The 22,531-nt window shown below is 36.9% G+C and overlaps 2 protein-coding genes and 1 long non-coding RNA gene across 3 annotated transcripts in view; 1 reads left to right on the forward strand and 2 right to left on the reverse strand.

Annotated features, from left to right (window-relative positions):
- LOC139958688 (unconventional myosin-Id-like) overlaps positions 1–22,531 on the forward strand; it is a 260,444-nt gene that overhangs the window by 100,462 nt on the left and 137,451 nt on the right. The window lies entirely within an intron of this gene.
- LOC139958414 (uncharacterized) overlaps positions 1–22,531 on the reverse strand; it is a 70,968-nt gene that overhangs the window by 36,526 nt on the left and 11,911 nt on the right. The gene's annotated exons all lie outside the window — the stretch shown is intronic.
- On the reverse strand, positions 15,227–22,507 carry LOC139958413 (uncharacterized). Its single transcript, XM_071955476.1, has one exon. The coding sequence runs from the start codon at positions 22,027–22,029 to the stop codon at positions 20,845–20,847; it is 1,185 nt and encodes a 394-aa protein (XP_071811577.1). The 5' UTR covers positions 22,030–22,507; the 3' UTR covers positions 15,227–20,844.

The raw sequence follows: 22,531 nt of genomic DNA on the forward strand, positions 1-22,531 counted from the left end.
ATCTTAAATTCTATTCAGATATCCAAAATTGAATTCGAGATATCTAAAATTCTATTTCAGGTATCTGAAATTAAATTAAAGTTATCTGAAATTGAATTTCAGATATCTGAAATTGAATTTCAGATATATGAAATTCCATTTCAGATATATGAAATTCCATTTCAGATATATAGGCCTATCTCAAATTCTCTGGTTTTTCGAGATATCTGAAATTGATTTAAGATATCTGTAATTATTTGTAGATATCTTAAATAATTTGGAGATATCTGAAATTGAATTTGAGATATCTGAAATTATTTCGAGATATATCTAAAATTCCTGATTAAAAGTTAAAAAACGGCTTTCCATAGGGCCGTGCGGGCGAGCGAGGGACATGGTTCTTCGTTTTACTAATGTTACGGAGCAGCTAGAATAACTGATACTTCATTTTCTCCTGCTCATCCAATATGCCCCCTCCCCCCCCCCCCCCCCAGACTCAAGGAATACACTCCTGATTGCAAAATTCACCCATATGATGAGTAATGACCCCGTTGAACATCATAAAGGATAATGTCGTTGGCATTAGAAGCCATGAAACATTTAGTGTCTGAGAGGTCGTGGGTTCGAGTCCCTGCATGCTCCATTAAGACTGTTGTGTCATCCCGACGCGAAATGCACGGGGGGTTCCCGATCTGGAAATATCTTCCAAAATGGTAAACAATACAGAACAAAATGCAAAATGAGTTAAACTGTTAACTAGATAACCAAACGATACTTAAGTTATTAGGATCTCTTTAACTTTCTCTCATTCATGTACCGTATATCACTGCACATCGTGGTTATATATAGTGTCGTAAAAGTAATTGCCTCAATACGTTAAAATGACGTCACAGCAGGCCATGAACAAAAACATTGCCACAAATTATGATGACCATGCAAATATATTTAGCCTATAGATTTGGGGAAAACTGCCAAGGAAATTTTTAATGGTGTATTGTAAGGTTTATTTAAAAAAAAAAAACACGCCATTTTGTGACACTGTACAAGAAACGTATTGTTCTTTCTGCATGCGGAGTCACTGTGTATAATAATAAACTTAATTAAATACAAGTCGACATAACTACATCTTAATTACCTAGTCACATCTTTTCCCGTGAAGTTAGACTCATTAGCCAGTTATAACTAATGTAGGCGAATCAATAAAGGGTATAATAGGCCTATGCCGTATTATTGCCACTATATACGCACTGTCAAATAGTGTGTAGGCAGGCTACTATACTACCGGCTGCATGCGCCTGACACTTTGCCTGCGTTGAAATACCAATCCGAGCAGTCAGGCCGACGGGAGGAAAGTATATAGCACTCGTTACGCAGAGACGGTTTGCATATATAGTAAACCCGAGATTCAATTATAGGTTTAAACATCCATCAGACATTTTAATTAATAGACCACGCATACAAGCTTTGATCCCAAACTACTGACAAATGAGTCACGAGTTTGTAACTTTACGACCACGACAAGACTTGCATCGCCGTAAGATGTATATATACCTTTGGGGTTTAAAAAAAACCTGATGAGAAATCAAGTACGGGAACCAATAAAGTGTATGCAAATACTATAAGTTGGAAGTTCATTAAGACACGCCATGTCGGGGTTGTCCACCACGATAGAAATACATTTATAAAGATCCATTATCTTTGAAACTGACTCATGAGAATTTAATGAAGCTGCTCTCAAATTCACTATAGAGAGTTGATATGACTAGCTTTGTAACTTGCAACCGACATAGCCGAAAGACTGATGAGTCATTCCTGGAAGTGGTTATGAAACAACTCCCTGGTCATATACTTAGATAAGGCCTACTGGTGGAATCAACTCTATATGCAGACCGTTATAATGACTGACATGTGGAGTTTGACTACTTGACATGCAGTGGGGTGTGTTTCGCGAAATTTGCTTGAAAAAAAGGGGGGGGGGGGATTGGCAAGCCTCTCTTATGTGAAGAGTCACGTGCCGACGGTTGACAACGTATTATACTATTATACCGGTGTTCGCGTGCCACGTTTATTGTTCGTATAGATAAAGGCTTTATCCACACCCACTGGAGTCACGCGTCACGCGACCGTATGGGGCTATACACATATGGGTCATATGTATAGGTGATGCTAACAGCGCTAAGGTAACAATGCAACACGCAAAAGTAGCTATAGGATATCACCAAGCGTTTCCCTCATTTCTCACCACCAGCGGAATAATAACACAATATAAAGTCTAAGTTAAGAGCAGTAACTTGTTGATACGAAAATCGTTGTCCCTGGCAGGCATAGTGGTGAAGCGAAGTTTATGGAAAAATGATCCCAATTTTGACTAAAGTTGTCAAATCTATCACTCGTTTAAGCCTAATTGTCTGTTTTTTTTTGGGGGGGGGGGTATATGAAAGGGAGAGGTTGACATGGTATGGGGATGGGGATGGAGGGGGTGGGTAGGTCGTCATAATCCTACCTCTACAGATAGGCATACATGTTTCTTTTAACTGTTAAAGGCGAGTGACTCATAAAGTGATCTACTTAACAACAGGGGATACATCAAGAAATGAAACTGTAACCGAATGCGCCGGCGCTGCCCTGGGTAGCCCAGCTAGATATATGCATTTGAATAATAAGAATGATGACGGGTTCATTTTTTTGTCATATTATTATGATTCCGAATAACACATTAACCTTTAAACAGCAACTAAAATTTCTGGATAAGTCTTCATGGCTGAGCTAACAAAATGTCAAGCGTTACATAGGCCTAAAGCAATAATAATATAATGTCGATGTTATCCTATAGAAACGTTTTGAAGTGAAGCGATGTATATATGGGGACTTCCCCTTTGAACGAATGAACGAAATATACGTAAGTAACGTTAACAAGACAAGAAGGAACCAAGAGAACGAAAGACAGGACCGCGGCATTGGGGTTTAGCTGAATGTACTGGCAACCTCGACAGTACATTAAGTGCATACACATCAATGCAATCGTCGTCATTCCAATATATATATATATATATATATAAATATATATATATATATATATATTTATATATATATATATATATATATATATATATATATATATATATATATATATATATATATATATATATAGGGCCTATCGGGAGATAAAAATCATTTGGGAGATATCTCCACTTTCGCTATACTTTCCTGCTTGTCTGGCTTGTCTCACTTATTTTCGCTTTCACAAATTTTCCAGAATTCCCACAACGTAATGTGATATATTTATACCTTTACTAACGCACTATGCTGGAAACAAGGTTATATGCAAATGAGTTTCACTTCTATTAATGTTAGGGTAGAGAAGGGACAAAAAAAATCATTATATTCATATTCACTGATATCTGATTGCATCTCGTCATTAATGTGAACATACTAAAATGCACAGTGTGTTGTAGTTCATCGACTCGCAAAAGGTTCGGTCTCCGACGGCAAGATCCGAAAACTGAAGATGTGGTCTTGTTTTTCTAGTTCTTCACTAAAAGCTTATATAGTTACCGGTAACTATATATAGTAGGCTACCTATAATATAACTCGTTTCATTCTACTTAAGGTGTGTAGTATATCCACTTAGGTATACGTCTACGCTTAAAGTACAAAAAAGGAAAAATGAAGAAAGTATTCATAAGTTTCCAAACTTTTCTTTTTTTTTCGTTTAAATTTGTAAATGATGCTGGACCAGTCAAACTAATAGGTAAAATTGTGATGGGGTTTGAGAATAAATACATTACATTTTATCAAGATAGTCACCAATTTTAGACCGATAATTGTGTATATATATATATGTGTGTGTGTGTAGCAAACTGTAGGCTACTTTATGGTATAAACATATACATCTGATGGTTTGGCGGGAAACGTTACAGGTCAACACTTTAAAAATGTATCATGTTGCTTTAACCATGACTCAGTCGTTCAGACAGAAGAAAACAAAATTCATATAATGAATCCATTCGAAACTCAAAGTTTAACTACTTAGTGAAAGAGAAGACTATTTCAGCGATTATTTTGGCGGTTTCGATTTGCAACTGTTTAGAGTCTGCCCCTTTGTTTGCCTCTTGAAAACCCCTGGGAATTCTTATTCCCAACTGACAGTTATATTATTATTCTATTAATACTTAGGATTGTTCTCATTGTTTTCCAATGTAGGCTACTTCAGACATTTTCAAGACTTCCACCTCAAAACACACGTAAGCGTCATGGAAATGGTTGTGTCTACTTTAGTTAAGGTACAAGTCGTGAGATTTTAGATGGAGAAAGTTTGATGATAGCTCCAAATATTGACCATATAGTTACACCGTATCAGAGTTTGTCACAACATTTTGTATTTCTATTCGTGTCACCTTAGTAACCAAACTTGAATAAATGAGGGAAGGTTCGTTCGGCTTTAATTAATTTGTTTGAAAGGCCGTCAGTTTTTTCCTTTCTGCCAGATATGCTCACTATCCCCTTCCCCTCCCCTCTCCGCTTCCCCATTCCCTTCCCCCTCCCATTCACCCTCCCCCCTTCCCCTACCTCCAATAAGCTAATCAAACAGGATTAAACAAACAGGGCAGAAGTTTTGACTAATTTGCGATTTATTGTAATCTGTAACATTGTGGAAGATTTTTATTTTGACGCAGACTTTGTAACGTTCTGTGCAAACTACAAGCATATATTATATAAGGGAAATATAAGGTGTGAACGCAGACTTTGTAACGCTCTGTGCAAACTACTATAGCATATTTATATAAGGGAAATATAAGGTGTGAACGCAGGCTTTGTAATGTTCTGTGCAAACAACTATAGCATATAATATATAAGGGAAATATAAGGTGTGAACGCAGGCTTTGTAACGTTCTGTGCAAACTACTATAGCATATAATATATAAGGGAAATATAAGGTGTGAACGCAGACTTTGTAATGTTCTGTGCAAACTACTATAGCATATAATATATAAAGGAAATATAAGGTGTGAACGCAGACTTTGTAATGTTCTGTGCAAACTACTATAGCATATAATATATAAAGGAAATATAAGGCGTGAACGCAGGCTTTGTAACGTTCTGTGCAAACTACTATAGCATATAATATATAAGGGAAATATCCTTTTTTTAAGGAAAAGTCGCCCAGGACAGAACCTGGGCACGAAAACCAAACTACCGAACGACTGATCCGCTCTCAACAGGGCACGGAGAAGTTAAAATACGTATACCTGGAATATTTATATAGACAGATGAACCGCCTAATTATCGATATGACCGGCGCCTCAATACAACAACATTGTGCAACTGGATATATAGACTTAACACTGACGAAATTGTTTTTTCTGTTTCAAATACGTCAAACTGCTAATGAGATTATTTTTAGACATTATACGTCTACAGCTAAAAAAAGCTGTAGAGGAAACATTTTATAAAAAATAATAATAATGATAATTTAAAAAGAAAATCGATAGCTCTCCAACAAGGAAGTATAATAACACATCTCACATGATTCGATCTATGATTTTATTAGTATCAAGTGATTGCGCTGGTTTCACTATTATACTGTCTATCTCATCCATATGTCCACGATAGTTAAGTTAATTGTCCATTGTTTCCACATCAGAGTAATAATTGACTTACTCTCAACAAACCACTTCAGTCTCATAACCATTGTAATAATATACAAGGGAATTTCATATACTGAGCAATTTGCGACACGACCTCAAAGTGGTTTAGGCATTCATTTTGTAAATTTCACTTTCATTGTATAGTTTGAAACTTTTAACAGTTTAAAAGAGCCTATATAAGTCCCTGGAACTAATATGAAACTTGCAACGTTAACTCGATTGAGGTTGGTTAATTAAGCGTTGCATGGGTGCAATATGCATGACAGGCTTGAAGTATAAAGATTGAAGTCTAGCATAGCTTTGTATATACTCGTACTTGTACTCATGGATTTGTACTGAGTCGTATATACTGGTACTCAGACATTTCGGAATCTGGTATACGGATACTAGTGGGCAAGATTAGGCACTCGAATTATGTGTGTATAATAGTCTTGTATACTCGTACTCATGAAGTTGTACTCGGCACTGGTGCACATATCAATTAGAGTTATACGTGTACTCGTGCTCATGTTGTTGTACTCTCTTACTACAAATATGCTATATTGGCATACAACTACAAAGGTATATACATTGAACAAGACGATAGTATGCAAATCGTATTAAATGTATTTTTTTTTTGCGCCAGTGAATTTGTCACATTCTGGTTTTTATTGCCGGACACGACTATTAGTCATACAAGAAAAACAAGGTAAATCAACATTAATCTCTTCCTTGTAGTGACAGTACATTGACACTCCGTATTCCTGCATGCTGTTACCATATACGGTATATATATATATATATATATATATATATATATATATATATATATATATATATATATATATATATATATATATATATATATATATATATATAATATATGCAGCCACCAGCATAATCATCCAATTGCAACATTTCAGTAATTAAATTTTTACCTTCTCAAAACTGCAAATTTACTTACTGGGGTATGTTACGGAGTTGTGTATACCATGTGTAATTTACACCCTACATATATATATTGCCTACATATTTTAGCACATTCAATGGTCTCATTAGACGCTGGTAGGCTACAATTACCCTTGCCATCACGAAGGGAAAGTTCCCCATCACATGGACATTCGAGAGGACCGGGAGGGGGCGGGGTGCGTGGGTGCAGAAAATTCGACGGCCAGCTGGTTAGGTCAGTGGCTCTGATTTGAAATGGCAATCTCAATGGATCCTCTGTGCATTCCGTACAACATATGCCAGTATTTTTTTGTCAACATAAAGGCACTTTTTAAATAGCCTTCATTGTGTATTCATACTTTGTCAACAACAGACCAGTCTTTTATAAAGTACCAAACGGACACTTTTCAATTAATAAAGATAACAACATCAACGGAAAATGGATACTACTTGTTATTACCAAAAATGTGGCACTTCTTATTATGAAAGGGGTTAAATTTGATGCTTTCACAAATCTGATGAATCTAATGTAGATTACCCTCCCAACCCCCCCCCCCCACCTCCATCGCATGTTTGTCTACACTACGTGACGAGGTTTCTCTAAACATGGCGCAATAAGCCGACAGTAACTTATACCATCTTGAAAATCGATCAATTTTGTAAGTAATTGCAGTTCATTTGGTGCACATGCGGAGATCTGAGGCATACAGGGTTAAATACGTGTCAATGTGCCTATAACGGTATATATATATAGGCTGATAATGGTGCCATAATGTGCAGTTAACTTTTGAAAAGTAACCGTTGGCTCCTAAGATGAACGTCGAACACCTGTTTTGATACTAACAATATTTTTCATTTAGCGGCCAATTATTAGACCAATTTTCACGATAGCGGCCAATTATTAGACCAACTTTACGATAGCGGTATAATACGTTATAGATGAGATAAACACCTACTGACATACATATGCACTCTCACAGTCATTTATTCCTGATTCGTGAGACAGTTGACTGAATGTATAAGAAAAGGAACCAACTTGACGTTCGCGATTTCCTGGACATGCTCGCTGGAGCATTTGCCGCGTGTGCTTAGTCGATTTAACACTCGAACAAAATTCAATTATAAAATCAAACGCAAATCATTCTCTCGGAAATCATGACGTCATAATTTATGATTTGACTCATGAGGGAAAATGATACGACGGCCAAATAATTTTTCTATACATCATTTTAAGATGACATATGTCAAATTTGTAAAAGCCTTTATAATTATTTATATTATATATATATATATATTCTCGGAAAATCATGACGCCATAGTTAATGATTTGACTCTGGACGGAAAATGATACGACGGCAAAATTATTTTTTCAATTTATCATATTAAGATGACATATGTGAAATTTGTAAAAGCCTTTATATTTATTTATATTATATATATATATATATATATATATATATATATATATATATATATATATATATATATATATGTATATATATATATATATATATATTTATATATATATATATTTATATATATATATATATATATATATATCAGGCGCGTATCCAGGATTTTCAAACCCGGGGGGCGCGAATTACTATCTAAGCGGAGCGCCACCATCGGTTGGCGCGCAGCGTACAAGAAAATTTCTTGTTTTGAAACCCCCCAGATCACCGGAAACGGCACATCTCGGGCTTGACATGACCAACCAGATGTACACTTTTTGCCTGAGAACCAAGTATTTCCTAATAGTATTTTTTTCCATCCATTACCTTTTTGAAGATTGTCAACCAGGCACACATCATGTTCGACCTGATCGCATCTCCTGTGGGTCTTTGCTTTTGTAGGTGATTCTACGTCGCGGCCCACAATACCCGTCAGCCCCACTTTTCAAGGTTTTAAGCCCCATATTTGTTCAGAATTTGAAAATTCACATTTCTCGTGAATAAACTCACTTGAAAACATACCCATAATGTTGTACAAACTTTCATCTATGGATAACCAATATAGAAAAAACTTCCTTCAACCCCTAACAGACCGGTCAAAATTGCACGAGCAGAGGGAAGTGTGATGTAGAATGTTGGTCAGAAATTTTCGAAAATTCAGACACAGTTAATATATTGGTGTAGAAATATTAAAACCTGTTATAACGGCTATTATAAAACTTGGTTGAAGGAAATGAAAAAATAGCAGATATTTCCTTCAACCGAACACTACACACATAGGCGTAGGAGGCGCGGCGGCAGTGGCGGAGCTAGGGGTATTGGTCAGGAGTGGCGAGAATGGTCTGAAGGGGCGCTTTCGACACTATCTAAGCGGAGCGCCACCACTAGTTGGCGCGTAGCGTACAGAAATTTTTTGAGTAAAGATACGATCCCTAGATCGCCGGAAATGACCCTTTCCGGGCCTGGCTAATTCGCAGATAAACGAAGAATAAGGTGTCATCGCGAAATTACACCAACAAAATGTGACAAATGTCAATAAGTAGATGAGAGCGCAATACAAAAGTCAATAATCACGAATAAGTAAAAAGTGGTAAAGAGCTGAAAAAGGCGCTAGCAGTCCATTTGAGTCCGTCAGGGGGGCATCCGCCCCCTGACCATATGGACGCTCCGCCACTGCGCGTCGGGGGTGCAGGCCCTAATTCGCCATTACTAATGTAAAAGAGAGTTTTGACATAATTGGACCTCCATGCTTTTTATACATCTACATGAGACATGTCGTTGTTTACATTAGCATCCCGCGGTATACTGCGCAATTTGAACGGACCGTACGGTACATGATGGCATGCGATGTAATAACCGATGCTTGCTTATATGATATTGACATGAACACGTTGAACGCGCGCTTCGCGCGCGAAAATTTTTGGCTATTTTTTCAGGCAAGTCGGAGAGTTTTGAGGCTTTTCATCCTGGAACGCCATTTTCATGCTCACTGATATGATGTGATATCTGCTGTTTGCGTTACAAATTCGAACAGGCGCGTAGCGAGGAATTTGCCAAGGGAGGGGCGAAGCCTGTAGGCAAATTATCTAAGCGTAGCGCCCCCATAGGTTGGCGCGAAGCGTACAGGCAAATTTTGGCCGAAAATGTCTCCCAGATCGCTGGAAATGACACTTCCCAGGCCTTGTAAGTTGCCTTTAAGCACTTTCTATTTTGAAATTACTTAGCGATTTCATTTAAAAATATGCTGAATTGGGGGGGGGGGCGGGCGGTCGCCCCCATCCCAAAATGCGTCATGTTCCCCGACGACACGGTCGAGTTCGAGACCAGCCACAGTTGGTTTCATAGCACAATCCTACACACGCGTTATGATAGACCATATATAGTATATATATATAGATTATTAGTGAGAGAGGAAAATGGAAACTTCAAAAAATGGAGTTGTCGGTGTAAGGGGTAGGGTGAGTCACACTTTTACGAAATCATTGATCCGTCACTGGCTACCCTTCAGCGCTGTAATGATGTCACTGTTCTTCTTTCTCTTCCCGGTGTCTTCGCGTTTTGCTTTTACTCCCTCTTTTTCTCCTTTTTCTCTCTTTTTTTTCCCTTTCCCTTCCTTCCTCTCCTCCTCCTCTTTTTTCCCCTCTTTTTTCCTTTTTTCTTCTCTTTTTTCCCTTCTCTTTTTCTTACCCGGGGGGCGCGCGCCCCCAACGCCCCCCCCTGGATACGCACCTGTATATATATATATATATATGTATATATATATATATAGGCTACATATAAATATATCTATATATATTTTTTTTTATGTCGTAATATTATAAACCTCTATTTGCAAATTTGTTCGCCTGACGTGTACTCCGGAAACAAGTGAATGTTGTTGATTTGTAATTTATGCAGGTAGTATTCACTGACGAATACTTCCCCCCCCCCCCCTTGCGTTCGCCTGTATACAGTAAGTATCGCAAAGAGCGCTGATACTGGTATAGTTTATTACACGTTATCCAAGCCATATTACTTTCCAGGTAATATATATATATATAGGCCTATATATATAATATATATATATATATATATATATATATATATATATATATATATATATATATATATATAAATATATATATATATATATATATATTTATATATATATATATATATATATATATATATATATATATATATATATATATATATATATATATATATATAATTCTGGACCGCTAAATCGGCGGTTTAGGACGGTACATACATAAGCACAGTAGATAATCCATTTGAAGTATATCCATTCATGAGGGAAGAGTTATAACTTAAACTAGAGAGAAATCCACAGTTGAAACAGATATTTAATAAATTTATGAAACATACGCATTTTCAAAGTAGAAATTCGATTTGTTTGTCATTATAGGCTATAGTGGTCTCGAACTATGGCTACCACTATATAGTGGTGTTGTTTAACATACTCGCTTTACACGAATCTGTTATAGCCTATTCATAGGCTATGTTTGGCTGCCATGGTAGACTCCTATATGCGGCCACCGTGTTTGAAAGTCAAATTTTAACAATGACGTTTTCGAACGCTTCTTCAACCCATTGCCGCCTATACAGCTGAGCTCGACTCTGAAATCAGCTATACTATTAATATACAGAGCAAGAATAACACGTCAAGTTTGTGTATTTTGAGGCCGCACCTCCACGACTTTCTTCACCCAGTTACTGGAATTAGATCATAAACAAGGTAAACGCATGCGCGAAGTCAGGGAACTTTTCATTCTGTCGAAATCCGATCAAAGTTACAACGAAACCACGTATTTGAAGGATACAACTAAACCACATATAGCAAAATCAAACATATATCCCCACGATAATAACAATTGACCTATGAGACGACTTTGGTTTGGCTTAGCACCAGGAGCTTCCGGTATATACCATTGCATACTCCATACACTGATACACATTAGTATTAATATATATCAGTTAATGGCTGTGTTTTTTTTTATTAAGACTGTTTGATCCCCCTCCACACGACAACTTCCCCCCTTCTCCACCCACTACACCACCGTGTATTACCTCTATTGGAATGTGTTCTATTCACCATGCATTTATTATCCAACAAATTTTCAATAGAAGCAAGCCCGTGCTCTTCTCCCCACCCCTCCCCCACCCCGCCTCCCCTCATAAACAATTATCCCTCTCGGATCCTCATCCATAGAAAACTTAGATTGCGACTAAATACGTGTTCACGTACCGGTATGTGTTGTTATATAGCATGTACGGCCCATTGTATCATCAGTGAGTGTTTCTTCCATACGAGGAAATAATAATACTAATAATGTGGAATGTTTAGTTATTATAACATATAAAGACATATGTTGTACTTGTATTGAGGCATCTACAACAACATGCAGGTAAGGAAGGCTGTTGGGTGCCAATAATTCGATTTGTCATCAATTAGCTATGTTTTGTAAACACACACATGATTGCATCTATATATGGTGGATCCGTATTATTTTCGAACACAGCAAAATATAGGACCTACATCGAATAATGTTTAGCAAGATTTACATGCTTTCAAATTGTGTTCAGTCATCTAATAAGGAAGGAAACAACACTTTCACGATTATACAGTTTTCCTTGTCAAGGAAAATTCAATTCTATTTAATCAAAACGCTGTCATAATATTACAAGTCTGAAATAAATCTTATATAGGCTTCAGCATATATACGTTGACACAGAAATTGATGAGCAAGTGAACTGAACGGATACATTCTGTGTTTGCATAAGTGAAGTCAATGATATTATTATTTTAACCCATAATGAGAATGACATCGAGTATGTTTATGTTTAGCAGATTTACCCAAAAATCACTCTGATAATATCTTTACATCTTAATAATATATATATCAATTTCGTAATATTAACAAGCCATCGAATAAATTATACAGGCTACAACTTGGCGGCATGAGAAAGCAATACGCTGACTCCGAAAATTACGAAAACATTAATATTTTTAACCCAACAATTTCAGTAGAATAACATGTGTTCCGCAGAGGCTGACAAGGAAGGAAGCTGTGCTTTTGAAGCACGTATATATAAAGTCTAACTTCAAGTGCGGGATGTTGTACTATATATATACACATATCAAATATCAATTATACAGGGTTCAATATGGCAAACATGTTCTAAACCTATATATGTATTGCGTGTGTTTTGCTGTTGTTTGATTTGTGAATAACAAGCCTGTCACAACATATGAGTGTTTACTTAGACAGTGACTGTGATTTCAAAACATCTTGGCAAGTTTTTTGATTGGATTCTGATTATCATCACCTTCCATTAGGTTTTTGAGCAAGAGCTATATGTGCTTGGATATTTACTTTAAAATTAATTGATCAACAACATGATAACGAAACTAAAAAAAAAAACTATAATCATTCTACCCATGTGAGGCAGTATACGTACCTTCCCAAATTGATAGCCTGCATTTACTGACATATATCAATACTTCATGGATCTTTTAAGACGTCTGTTATACTGTTGTAGCATGTCAGCATGTATTACTAAAATCATTGGACTATCATACCATATAGTATGCACAATATGTTCTCTTTCATATGCATATTACTGCGAAGGTCTGCAAACGTCCTCTCTCCATCTCTCCACTACAATGACACTCGACCAAATGCCACAACATATACCCTCTCCCCAAACATATATGAGTACGCAGCATATACGACAACTCTATGGCTAAGTTGGGAACGTTGCTTAAACGTCGGAGCAAAATAAAGCACATGGACTTTTCGGGAGATATATTCTTGCCATCATCCATTACATCCTCCTCCCTTCCCCTTTCCTCCCCTCCCCTATCCTCCCCTCTCCTACCTCTCTTTATCTACCTGTCCTCTTTCCCCTTGTCACACTATTGCACCCAAAAAATAGTGGTTTGTATGAATAGGTCCCTGGGCGACAAACTAGGTTTTGCAATCAGAAGAAATAATTTCCCCAAAAATCTGTGTCATTGTTAACAATGTAGGAAAGGAGTTTTAGTTTATACACTGCTATCTTATTTTGAGCAGGCTGATTACAGGAAAGGTCTCGGTAAGATTACTATATAGAAACCAAAATGAGCAGGGAAGTAGTTTTTGAAAACTTCTAACAATTATAGCATGCTATAATTTGGGGCCTATACTTACTACCTTTAAGCAAATGTAAACATTTGCTTGTAAACTCATTCCGATAGTATAAAATCTATGAGGTCAACAGTTAAAACAGCCGTTAAAAATCCGAAACCACTTCCACAATCGTCCTTCCTTTGTGTATATATCTATGTCCGCGTTATGCAAGACAAAATCTTTCGATGTCTTGGCAACCAACAATGATCTGTTAGTGTACAACCTAACCTTGGCAACCATGGAGGTAGTCGTGGTCACATATTATAATCGAAAGTCCTTTGTATTCCCAGCAATGCAGAAGTGACCTGGGGAAGGAAGGAAGGCTTCCAAGGGCGGAAGTTGTTCGTAGTTTACTTTTCATGGTAAAACTCAACAGTTTAAATGGTACTAATAGTTACGGTGTTCTTTCGCAATTATATATACGCGTTGGGAGCTGCATTGACTGTTACACAAAAGTATTTTCAATTGCGAAAAATTGTACGATGTGTTGTTGATGACGTCAGGCGATCGTCGTTTCATTTCGCAAAATATGGTGTTTATCACGCTTTACTGCGAGTTCAAGTAGCCTACTGTCGATGCATTTAGAGGGGCAGAGGGGGGAGGGGTGGTGGGGGGGCCACGGTCTGTCACCCCCATCGTCAGTCAGGAACCAATTTGATTCAGTTATGGTATTTTTTTACACAAAGGCGGGAAGGATTAGACCACTCCTCCTGGGTGTGCACTCCTCCCCCCCCCCCCCCCGCCCCGCCTCCGTTTCAACCTCGGGCAAACATTCAAGGGTATTTTTAAGCACAATGTTGCGATCCGATCTAATTATTACCCTAATTCACGGCTTATTTATACCTCAGAATATATCCTTTGTTGTCCAGGTACTACGTCTTATTGTTTTCTTCTTTAGATGACTAGTTTGATCAATTTTTTAAAATGAAAAAGTCAAGGATGGTTTATGATATCAACATTCGATCATATTTATGCCATTAACTTTCATTTGAAAGATTTGAGACTAAATCCGAAATTGCTTGCCAAACGTTTGACGCATATGATGTAAGCTATATATGACCGCAAGTAGTACCATCGTATATGTCATGTGATTGGGCATAACAGGTGATACTATATGACTCACACCAAATAATACTAAAAGTCAGAGTATAGTTCGTATGAGAGATAATTCCAGAAAGTAATATACCCACCCGGGCACGAAAACCAAACCCCTTTACGGTACCAAACAGATATTGACTCGCCTATCTTAAATCCCAGTCCAATATCAGGAGCCATGGTAATGTAACTATGACCCATTGGTATAATGTTCTACCTGGCAATGTACGCCATGTCAGCTGGAGTACGAGTGTGTTAGTAACCCCCCACCCTCCCCCTTCCCCCTCACAACATTATTCTCCCCACAACCCCATCTCCCTGTAATATATACAATTTATCTTCTTCATTGAATGCTATAGGATTCTTCTTCTGTTCACAATATGATTATGGGAGGTGGAAAAGGATGTGAAAGGCACATCACAAACAAACACACAGAATAAGTAAAAGAAGGGCGAAATTTAAATGTTATTTTCTTGTTTATTTTTCATCACTTTGCTGACAAAGCAAAGCCTTCACTTGCACTAAGACGTTTGCACATAGAATAGGTTTAAATTGTGTTTTACATACATCTCTATTATCCAATATTCACACACTTTTATAGCAAAAATATTTTGTACATAATTAAACAGAAGTGCGTCCGACTTTTAATAAGATTTATACACAAACATCCGATATGTTACAAGCACATATACACATTTAATTAAACAAACTGCCACATTATCATGTACAAAAGCTTGCATATAGAAATAAATGAATCAACTGAATGATATCCCACCTCCCCCCACCCCCTCCAACCAATAATATCAATATGAAAACATAAACAACAATATTTTTAAACTCTTCGATTGAAATATTATCCGTGTATTATATTACGTAAACTCCATATGATTATAGTTATACTATATTCATTAAAGTGAAGGGAAAAAAAACCCTAACATGGTGTTCGCCCAGTTAAATATATAGTGAAGTAAATTCGGTGACGGATTTTATATAACTTTCCCTGTCTTTGGCGAAAGTGTTAAAAAATATAATAAATAATAATAATAATGATAACAAAAAACTACAAAAAAAAAGGAAAGACATTTTCTTCCATTATAAACCAGCTTTCAGTCGATGCCAGATAAACTCAACAAGTAATTTTTTGTTAATGTTACAAAAAATGATTAATTTTCACTTTTGAGAGGTAATTGGTGGTAAGTGTTTACGTTTTATCCTACTTTATAGTCTTTCAAATTTTAAAGTCATTTAAATAACAAACCACGAGTTCACCTCAAAAGTTGATTGGCATGAGAAAAAAAAATTGCAAACCTACTAGTCACACAATTAAGATCTAGGGATCCCAGATCAGAACAATCAAACACGAACAGTCATCATAAAGTACACGCCCACAACATATATCATATGATCGTTAATGAGTGAACGGTGTGACGAATAATGATCATCAATGATAATAAGCCACAGCTCCTTTTTCACTCAGTCGGCGGTCTATGAACTGGTATAGATTTTTTTTATGTGGATTCTGCCCGGACGACTTTCCTCCCGCCACCCCCCCCCCCCACTCCCCCTTTTCGTTCAGACTTCAAGTCTTTCTCTACAGTATAACTGTAACAAAGCTATATGTACGATAAATTGTCTTTATTGATTGTGTATTAATACACACACTTAACCCCTTGGTTCAGTAATGTAATGATATACCAGTACTATACCCAACATTATAATCGATACTTTTCTGTTAGAACATATGTCAAGTGCCGGTATAGCATTGTAGCCTAACACAGTGAGAACATGGCAAGATTTTTCAATAGCGGCGACTTTACAGAGAAGACCAATGGATAACAGTTGACAAACGTGACTACGGTAGGTTTATACCAATTTGCAAATTACGTGATATTGAACCTCCTCCTTGGCTTCTCGACAAGGTTTATAACAGATTTAATAAAGTAATGATATGAATGTCAAGGTACTTATCGACGACATTAGCAACACACTTTTACACCCACGCTGATGTTTATCTTGACACAAGGAAGTAACAAAGTATAACAGACTTTTTCCTTTTGCACCCTTGATGAAAAATATCCATAAGTATATTATTATCCTATCCATATTCAACTTTTCATTTCACTTTCATTCCGATTTAGAAAAAGGTTTTCTAGCACCACACGTTTTCCCACACGGACAACTTCCTTGTTACAGACTGCATACTTTGACATAGGAAGAATAAATAAAAAAGGGGCTTGCTAATCTAATCATTAACATTAACAGATGTTCTTAGAAGGATAGTCTTTACTTCTGGAAAATGACAAATTGCTTACAATTCGACAGCCATGTGGCGTTTCAAACCACGCATTCGGACCGTCATTCTTTCAGACTCAGCTGTACAGCACATGTGCATGTACTGTATGCTTTTCTTTAAACCATACAAAAGAAACAACCAATAGGCCTATATTCGTATTCACACCTATACTTGACTTGCAGTATATGTATATATACCGTCGAGTCCTTTGTGGCAAATACATCCACACGTGCGACGATTCCTGCGTAAAAATAACTGACATGACTGCATGCACCTTAATGATGAGCAGCTGTTCCTATAAGTATTTATGTATATTGTCTACACCCTAATACAATGACGAGAAACTATTTCTTATCGTTAAAGAGACAGACCCTTGCAGATGTTACTCAACACCACAGTAAAATCAAAAGAAGTTAAAAAAGAAGAAGTTAGGGAAAATTGCACATAACATGTAACATTTTGGTAAGCTTATAAATAAGAAAAAAACAATAATGTTAGCAAAAAAAAAGTGTTTCTTTCCAGTCTTTAGTTCAAATAATCTGTCTAGATTATTCATACGACATTAAGATGGACGGTGATGTATTAAAGCTTGATGCCCTAATTTGGTGACCATATCACAGATGTTACCATTTCAGTTGCATTCAAGAAACATGAGGCATTTATATTGCGAGCGACATCTGTAAAGCCAGTCTTTGATACTTTCACATCACTATCCTAAAACTCCACATAACTTTTGCGATGGCATTTGAGAATTTCACACAGCCGCCATATGAAATATACGCTTTAAATTTCTCTCTTATTTCTTACTCGGGAAATTTGTTGGCTCTTCCAAGTAGCAGACATGGACAAATTTTCACACCCCCCCCCCCTTTTTAAACCTATGACAAACAAAATGGCATAACCTTTATATCATTAAGGTGATGATGATGATGATGATTATTGTTATTATTCAGCTTGACACGCAAGGGAAATTTTGTGAATAAAAAACTTATTCCCAACGCACGCCGAACTAGTACTTTCGTTAAAAGCTTTCGAAACAAGGAATGATTTCAGACGGAGCAAATACGAGATGCAATTTCGTTAATGAAAGCCGGAGATTGCCATGGCAACAATCGATGAAGATTTTTGCTAGGAGCTGACGACGGTTAAAGTCTGGTGTCGCCTGCTGGCCTTTAATGCATGTACATATTGACAAACCTGCGCACAACGTACACGCATTTTAATTTCAACTCGGTGTGACACTACAGTACTGTTAGAGAGAGAAAGTGAGTTAGATTTATGACTAGGAAACAAGGAAAGGAGTGGGTAGCCTATACAATGTGTCGGAAACAATATTTCTTGACTAGTACCGTAATAGTTCAGTATAATTAAACGTCAAAAGCATATGCATCCATCATAGCCTATACTTCATACCGCCAAAAAAAAAACCTTCCGCGTGTTCCATTACCCCTTATATTACACCAGGAGAGTGACATGAGGATAATCTATAGAGGTAATAAATTTAAATTTCATGTTCTTTAAGCCATGATTGCAAAATCTTGACAGAACAAAAATGCAAATGGCGATGAATATAAAACAAACCGAATCATTGCCATGGTTACAGATAATAGAAAACAAAGGACTCTCATATTTGTTTAGCCATGAAAGACTGCCTTGCCAGAAATTGTCACATTTGACATATTTTGTTTGAAGAATTACTTGCACTAATAAATTAACACTTTCGTTTTACTGTAGCAAAACAAACCCAATTAAAATGAGAAAAACATTGAGGAAAAAAATAAGTGATTTAAAAAAAAAAATGAGAAAGAAACCATTGCAGTTGAAGAAGGAATGTTTGATGATTAGTGTATGCCTATTTTGTAAAAAAAAAAAAAAAATCCCGCAATACAAAGAGGAAAAATTTGAGTTTGATATTATCTGTAGTAGGATAATATTGAAGTACTGACTTGTCCTAGCTTACAGTTAGGTAAATTAATAAGCTGACAAACCTTAAAATGAACAGAAAATTGAATATTTATTTACCTCTATTTCATAAAATCACCACCGATCAACTTAATCTGTCGTAAACTAGTCATAATTACACCGTTCCTCATCTTTACTAACAAAGGAGGGGGGGGGGGGGGGACTTTTGTTAAAACTAGAAGATGTCTAAAGAAGTGGTGTTAATTTGATTATTGTAACCAAATTTGGTATAAGATGTAAATCAATAATGATTGTACGCCAGTAGACAGAACGATGTCAGCACCGCTAATGTAAATGATATTAATTATACACATGTTTCTCATCTTCAAGTACTACCAAGCATTATGAATAAAAACCATGCTATAAACGCCCAACCATTCATAAATAGATTAGCATTGTATATACCGTTCGTTACACATTCTAGACATACCGACATACCAATAAGTCCTATCGTAAATGCTAAATAACCCTGGGAACTATTCAGGATGACTATCAACTTCAAGTACACATGTTAAGGGTTCTCAAATTAACAACGTATGTAATTGACTCCCAACTGACAACCAGAAGCTACCTTGAAGAAAAAAAAGCAAATATTGCTGGTATCATTTCTTAAAGTATAGATGATTCTGTTATTCACTTCATACATGTACAACATGTGTAAGCGTGTATACAAGAAAAAGGTTTCGCGATGTTCGCCAGACATTTCCAATCATTGAAAAGAGTTTCATGCATGCTGATGACGAAGATCCCCCTCCCCTCCCCTACACCCCCCCATAAAATGTACCACATAATAATATCTACGAAGTGGGTGTTTGGAAACAGCTGAGATTTAAACTTTGAAAGAAATATGATTTGAAAATCCCTATAAAATTCCGTCAATAATGTCAATAATTTATAAATAAAATAAAAGCAATACTCTAACGGATAGTCAAAATGCTTTGCAACTTCATACTTGGTTTACCGTCATTACCATAACAAGAAGAAAATCACTCGACCACGTGATACGTCGTAAATGCCAAGATCATTAACATACCTTACACATACATACATTACTGGATGATTTGATTTATAGAGAAAATGCGGAGTGATTTTTAAAATCATTTAACATTTAGGATCATGAAGATTAAAATACGAAACGAGAGATAACTAGCATCACCATTCAAAGTAGACATAAATATATGCATTCTTAAATGATTTTTTGTTTATCGATAATACCTCATGTCGTTCGAATTCAGAAACCCCTGTCTGAGAAGAGCGATGATGATGATGAAATATTGTCAGCTTCTGATTGGACAGTATAGGGCGTCGTCCTTCAGCATACTCTGCCAAATAATGATGCGGTCATGTTTATTCAAGCGACGCAACATATCCAATCCATGATCCTTATTTCCGTCCACTGGCAAGAATAGGAGATGTATCATTTCTGTGATTTTCCCCTTTTGAGTTGCGTGAAGTAATAATACAATACAGAAAACGGCTTATCACTTATTTTCATTGCACATTGTGTTTTATCATAGCCTATATATTTTAGACCACAAATGTTAGTTTTGTCTCAAATCTCATGGAAATGGTTTGTTTTTTTAAAATTGAGACTGATCGTTCAAATTTTGTCGATCATATCAAATAGTCAATCAATGAGTTGTTGTTTGAAAATTCTTATCCTTTACTTTTGCACATGATTCCGTAGAAATAGATTTCTCCATTTGCAGATAAATTTTACATCCCATTTTGGTTCTCCATCAAACACAATCTTGTCAATCTAATGGAAATTGAAATGACATTGCTCCTTCCAAATCGATTGCATTCCCCTTTTTTTTCAACTAACTTCTGACGAATGTTTTCAGGTCTTGAAGAACGTCCGTAAAATAACTGGAATTCTGGTTCAATCGCAACATTTTAGAACTGGATGAATTGATTATTTTCAAGCATCTATTCCAAAACCTGTCACGGTCCTCTTCGACGAGGAAAGGTTTGAGTGGGTAGCTTATCTCGTTCCCCATGTAACTATACGAGAGATAGAGGCAGGTCAGTACCATGGCCTGGAGGTCCGCCTCGCTGGTGACAAAGTTCTCATCGCTAATGTGGTCCCTTATCAGAAGATAAACGAACACGACGTTGGCTGGATTCAAGAAGTTGATATCTTGCCATCCCTGGAGAAGCAGGGACCTATCAACAGTGCGCAACCACATGATGGCATCGCTGGGCTCGAAATTTTTCAAATGTGGACACTTTCGGCTGAGAAAGTTGCCGAGACATTTCAAGAGTTCGCTCGTGGAGCACTGAAGAACTTTTTTGTGGGTAGCGCGGGGTTTCGAGTGGGCCACAGGTTTGAGCTGCACCTGGGTGGTTTTGGTCCGTTGACCGGTCGTCCCGAGGGTGCCGACCTGGGCCTTGTTAGGGACACCGTTGGAAACGACTGCTATGCTCTTCACATTGTGATTCCTAAGGTCCAAGCTAATGCGGCCGTTTTTATGAAGGTGGTGGTTTGAAGGAGCGTGTGAATTGAGGTTAAAACATGAAAACGATTTCTTTATGCTGCCGTCTTTGGCAAGGTCTCTTTCAAAATGTTCACGCAGCTTTTCAGATCTTTGTCTGCTGTAATTTGAATTGTTAGTATTGGTTGAATTCTCTCGGAGAACATTATTGTTCAATTTATCTGACCCGGTCAGAGATTGCTTGCTTCCTTTGGTACAACTGCTGCAACTGCTACTGGTGCAAGAACTGTCCAGAGAGTTGGTCGACACCCCAGTACTGGTCGTCTTTTTTCGACCACTCACGTTAAAGATCTTCAGTCCCAGCGTACTGATGAACATCGCGGAATGTTTGCGCATTGGTTTGTCTCCAACTAAGTGTAAGTTCTCTTTCGTCGAACTGGAAAGATTCGAGTTTTTGTTGTTAATATAGATTTCATTGAGGTTGCCCATACTTAATGTCTTGTTGTCTGAATAACTGCCGCTGTATTCTGACGGTGTAGATCTAGGCGATATAGACAAAACGGTTCCCATATTGCGAGCGGAGTCAAATTCAATTTGGTTTGTGACCTTCTTTTTTTCTTCTTTTTGATCACAAACGTTGGGCAGTTTGATTTGTAGAAGTCATGTGTAATTCCATAGAAAACAGTCGCTGCGAAAATTGTTGTAGAAGCAGCAACATACAGGAAAACGACGATACTAATTAGACACACCTTGTTAAAAACGGCTTTGTCTCAATGCGGAATGATTGTATTCAAAAAGGAATTACAGGTTATACACTTGAACCTTTTCTCGGCGTTTGTTATAGGTAATATAATACAGAGTTGCGTTCACGACAATCTGCAAGTATAATAGCCGAAGAGACAAACATCTTTTCCGATGATTTGTATATCCAAATGTTGTATTCCAAATTCTTTCCCAATATATATCGCTCATAAGCATGAGAAAACAGCACGAGGGAATCCGTTATAAAGAGAGATTTGTCTCAGTATGTTACATGTATACTGCGACTGCAAATTTTAACCTACCAGCAGAA

The sequence above is a fragment of the Apostichopus japonicus genome, chromosome 18, assembly GCF_037975245.1.
Source record: "Apostichopus japonicus isolate 1M-3 chromosome 18, ASM3797524v1, whole genome shotgun sequence".
Lineage (NCBI taxonomy): Eukaryota > Metazoa > Echinodermata > Holothuroidea > Aspidochirotida > Stichopodidae > Apostichopus > Apostichopus japonicus.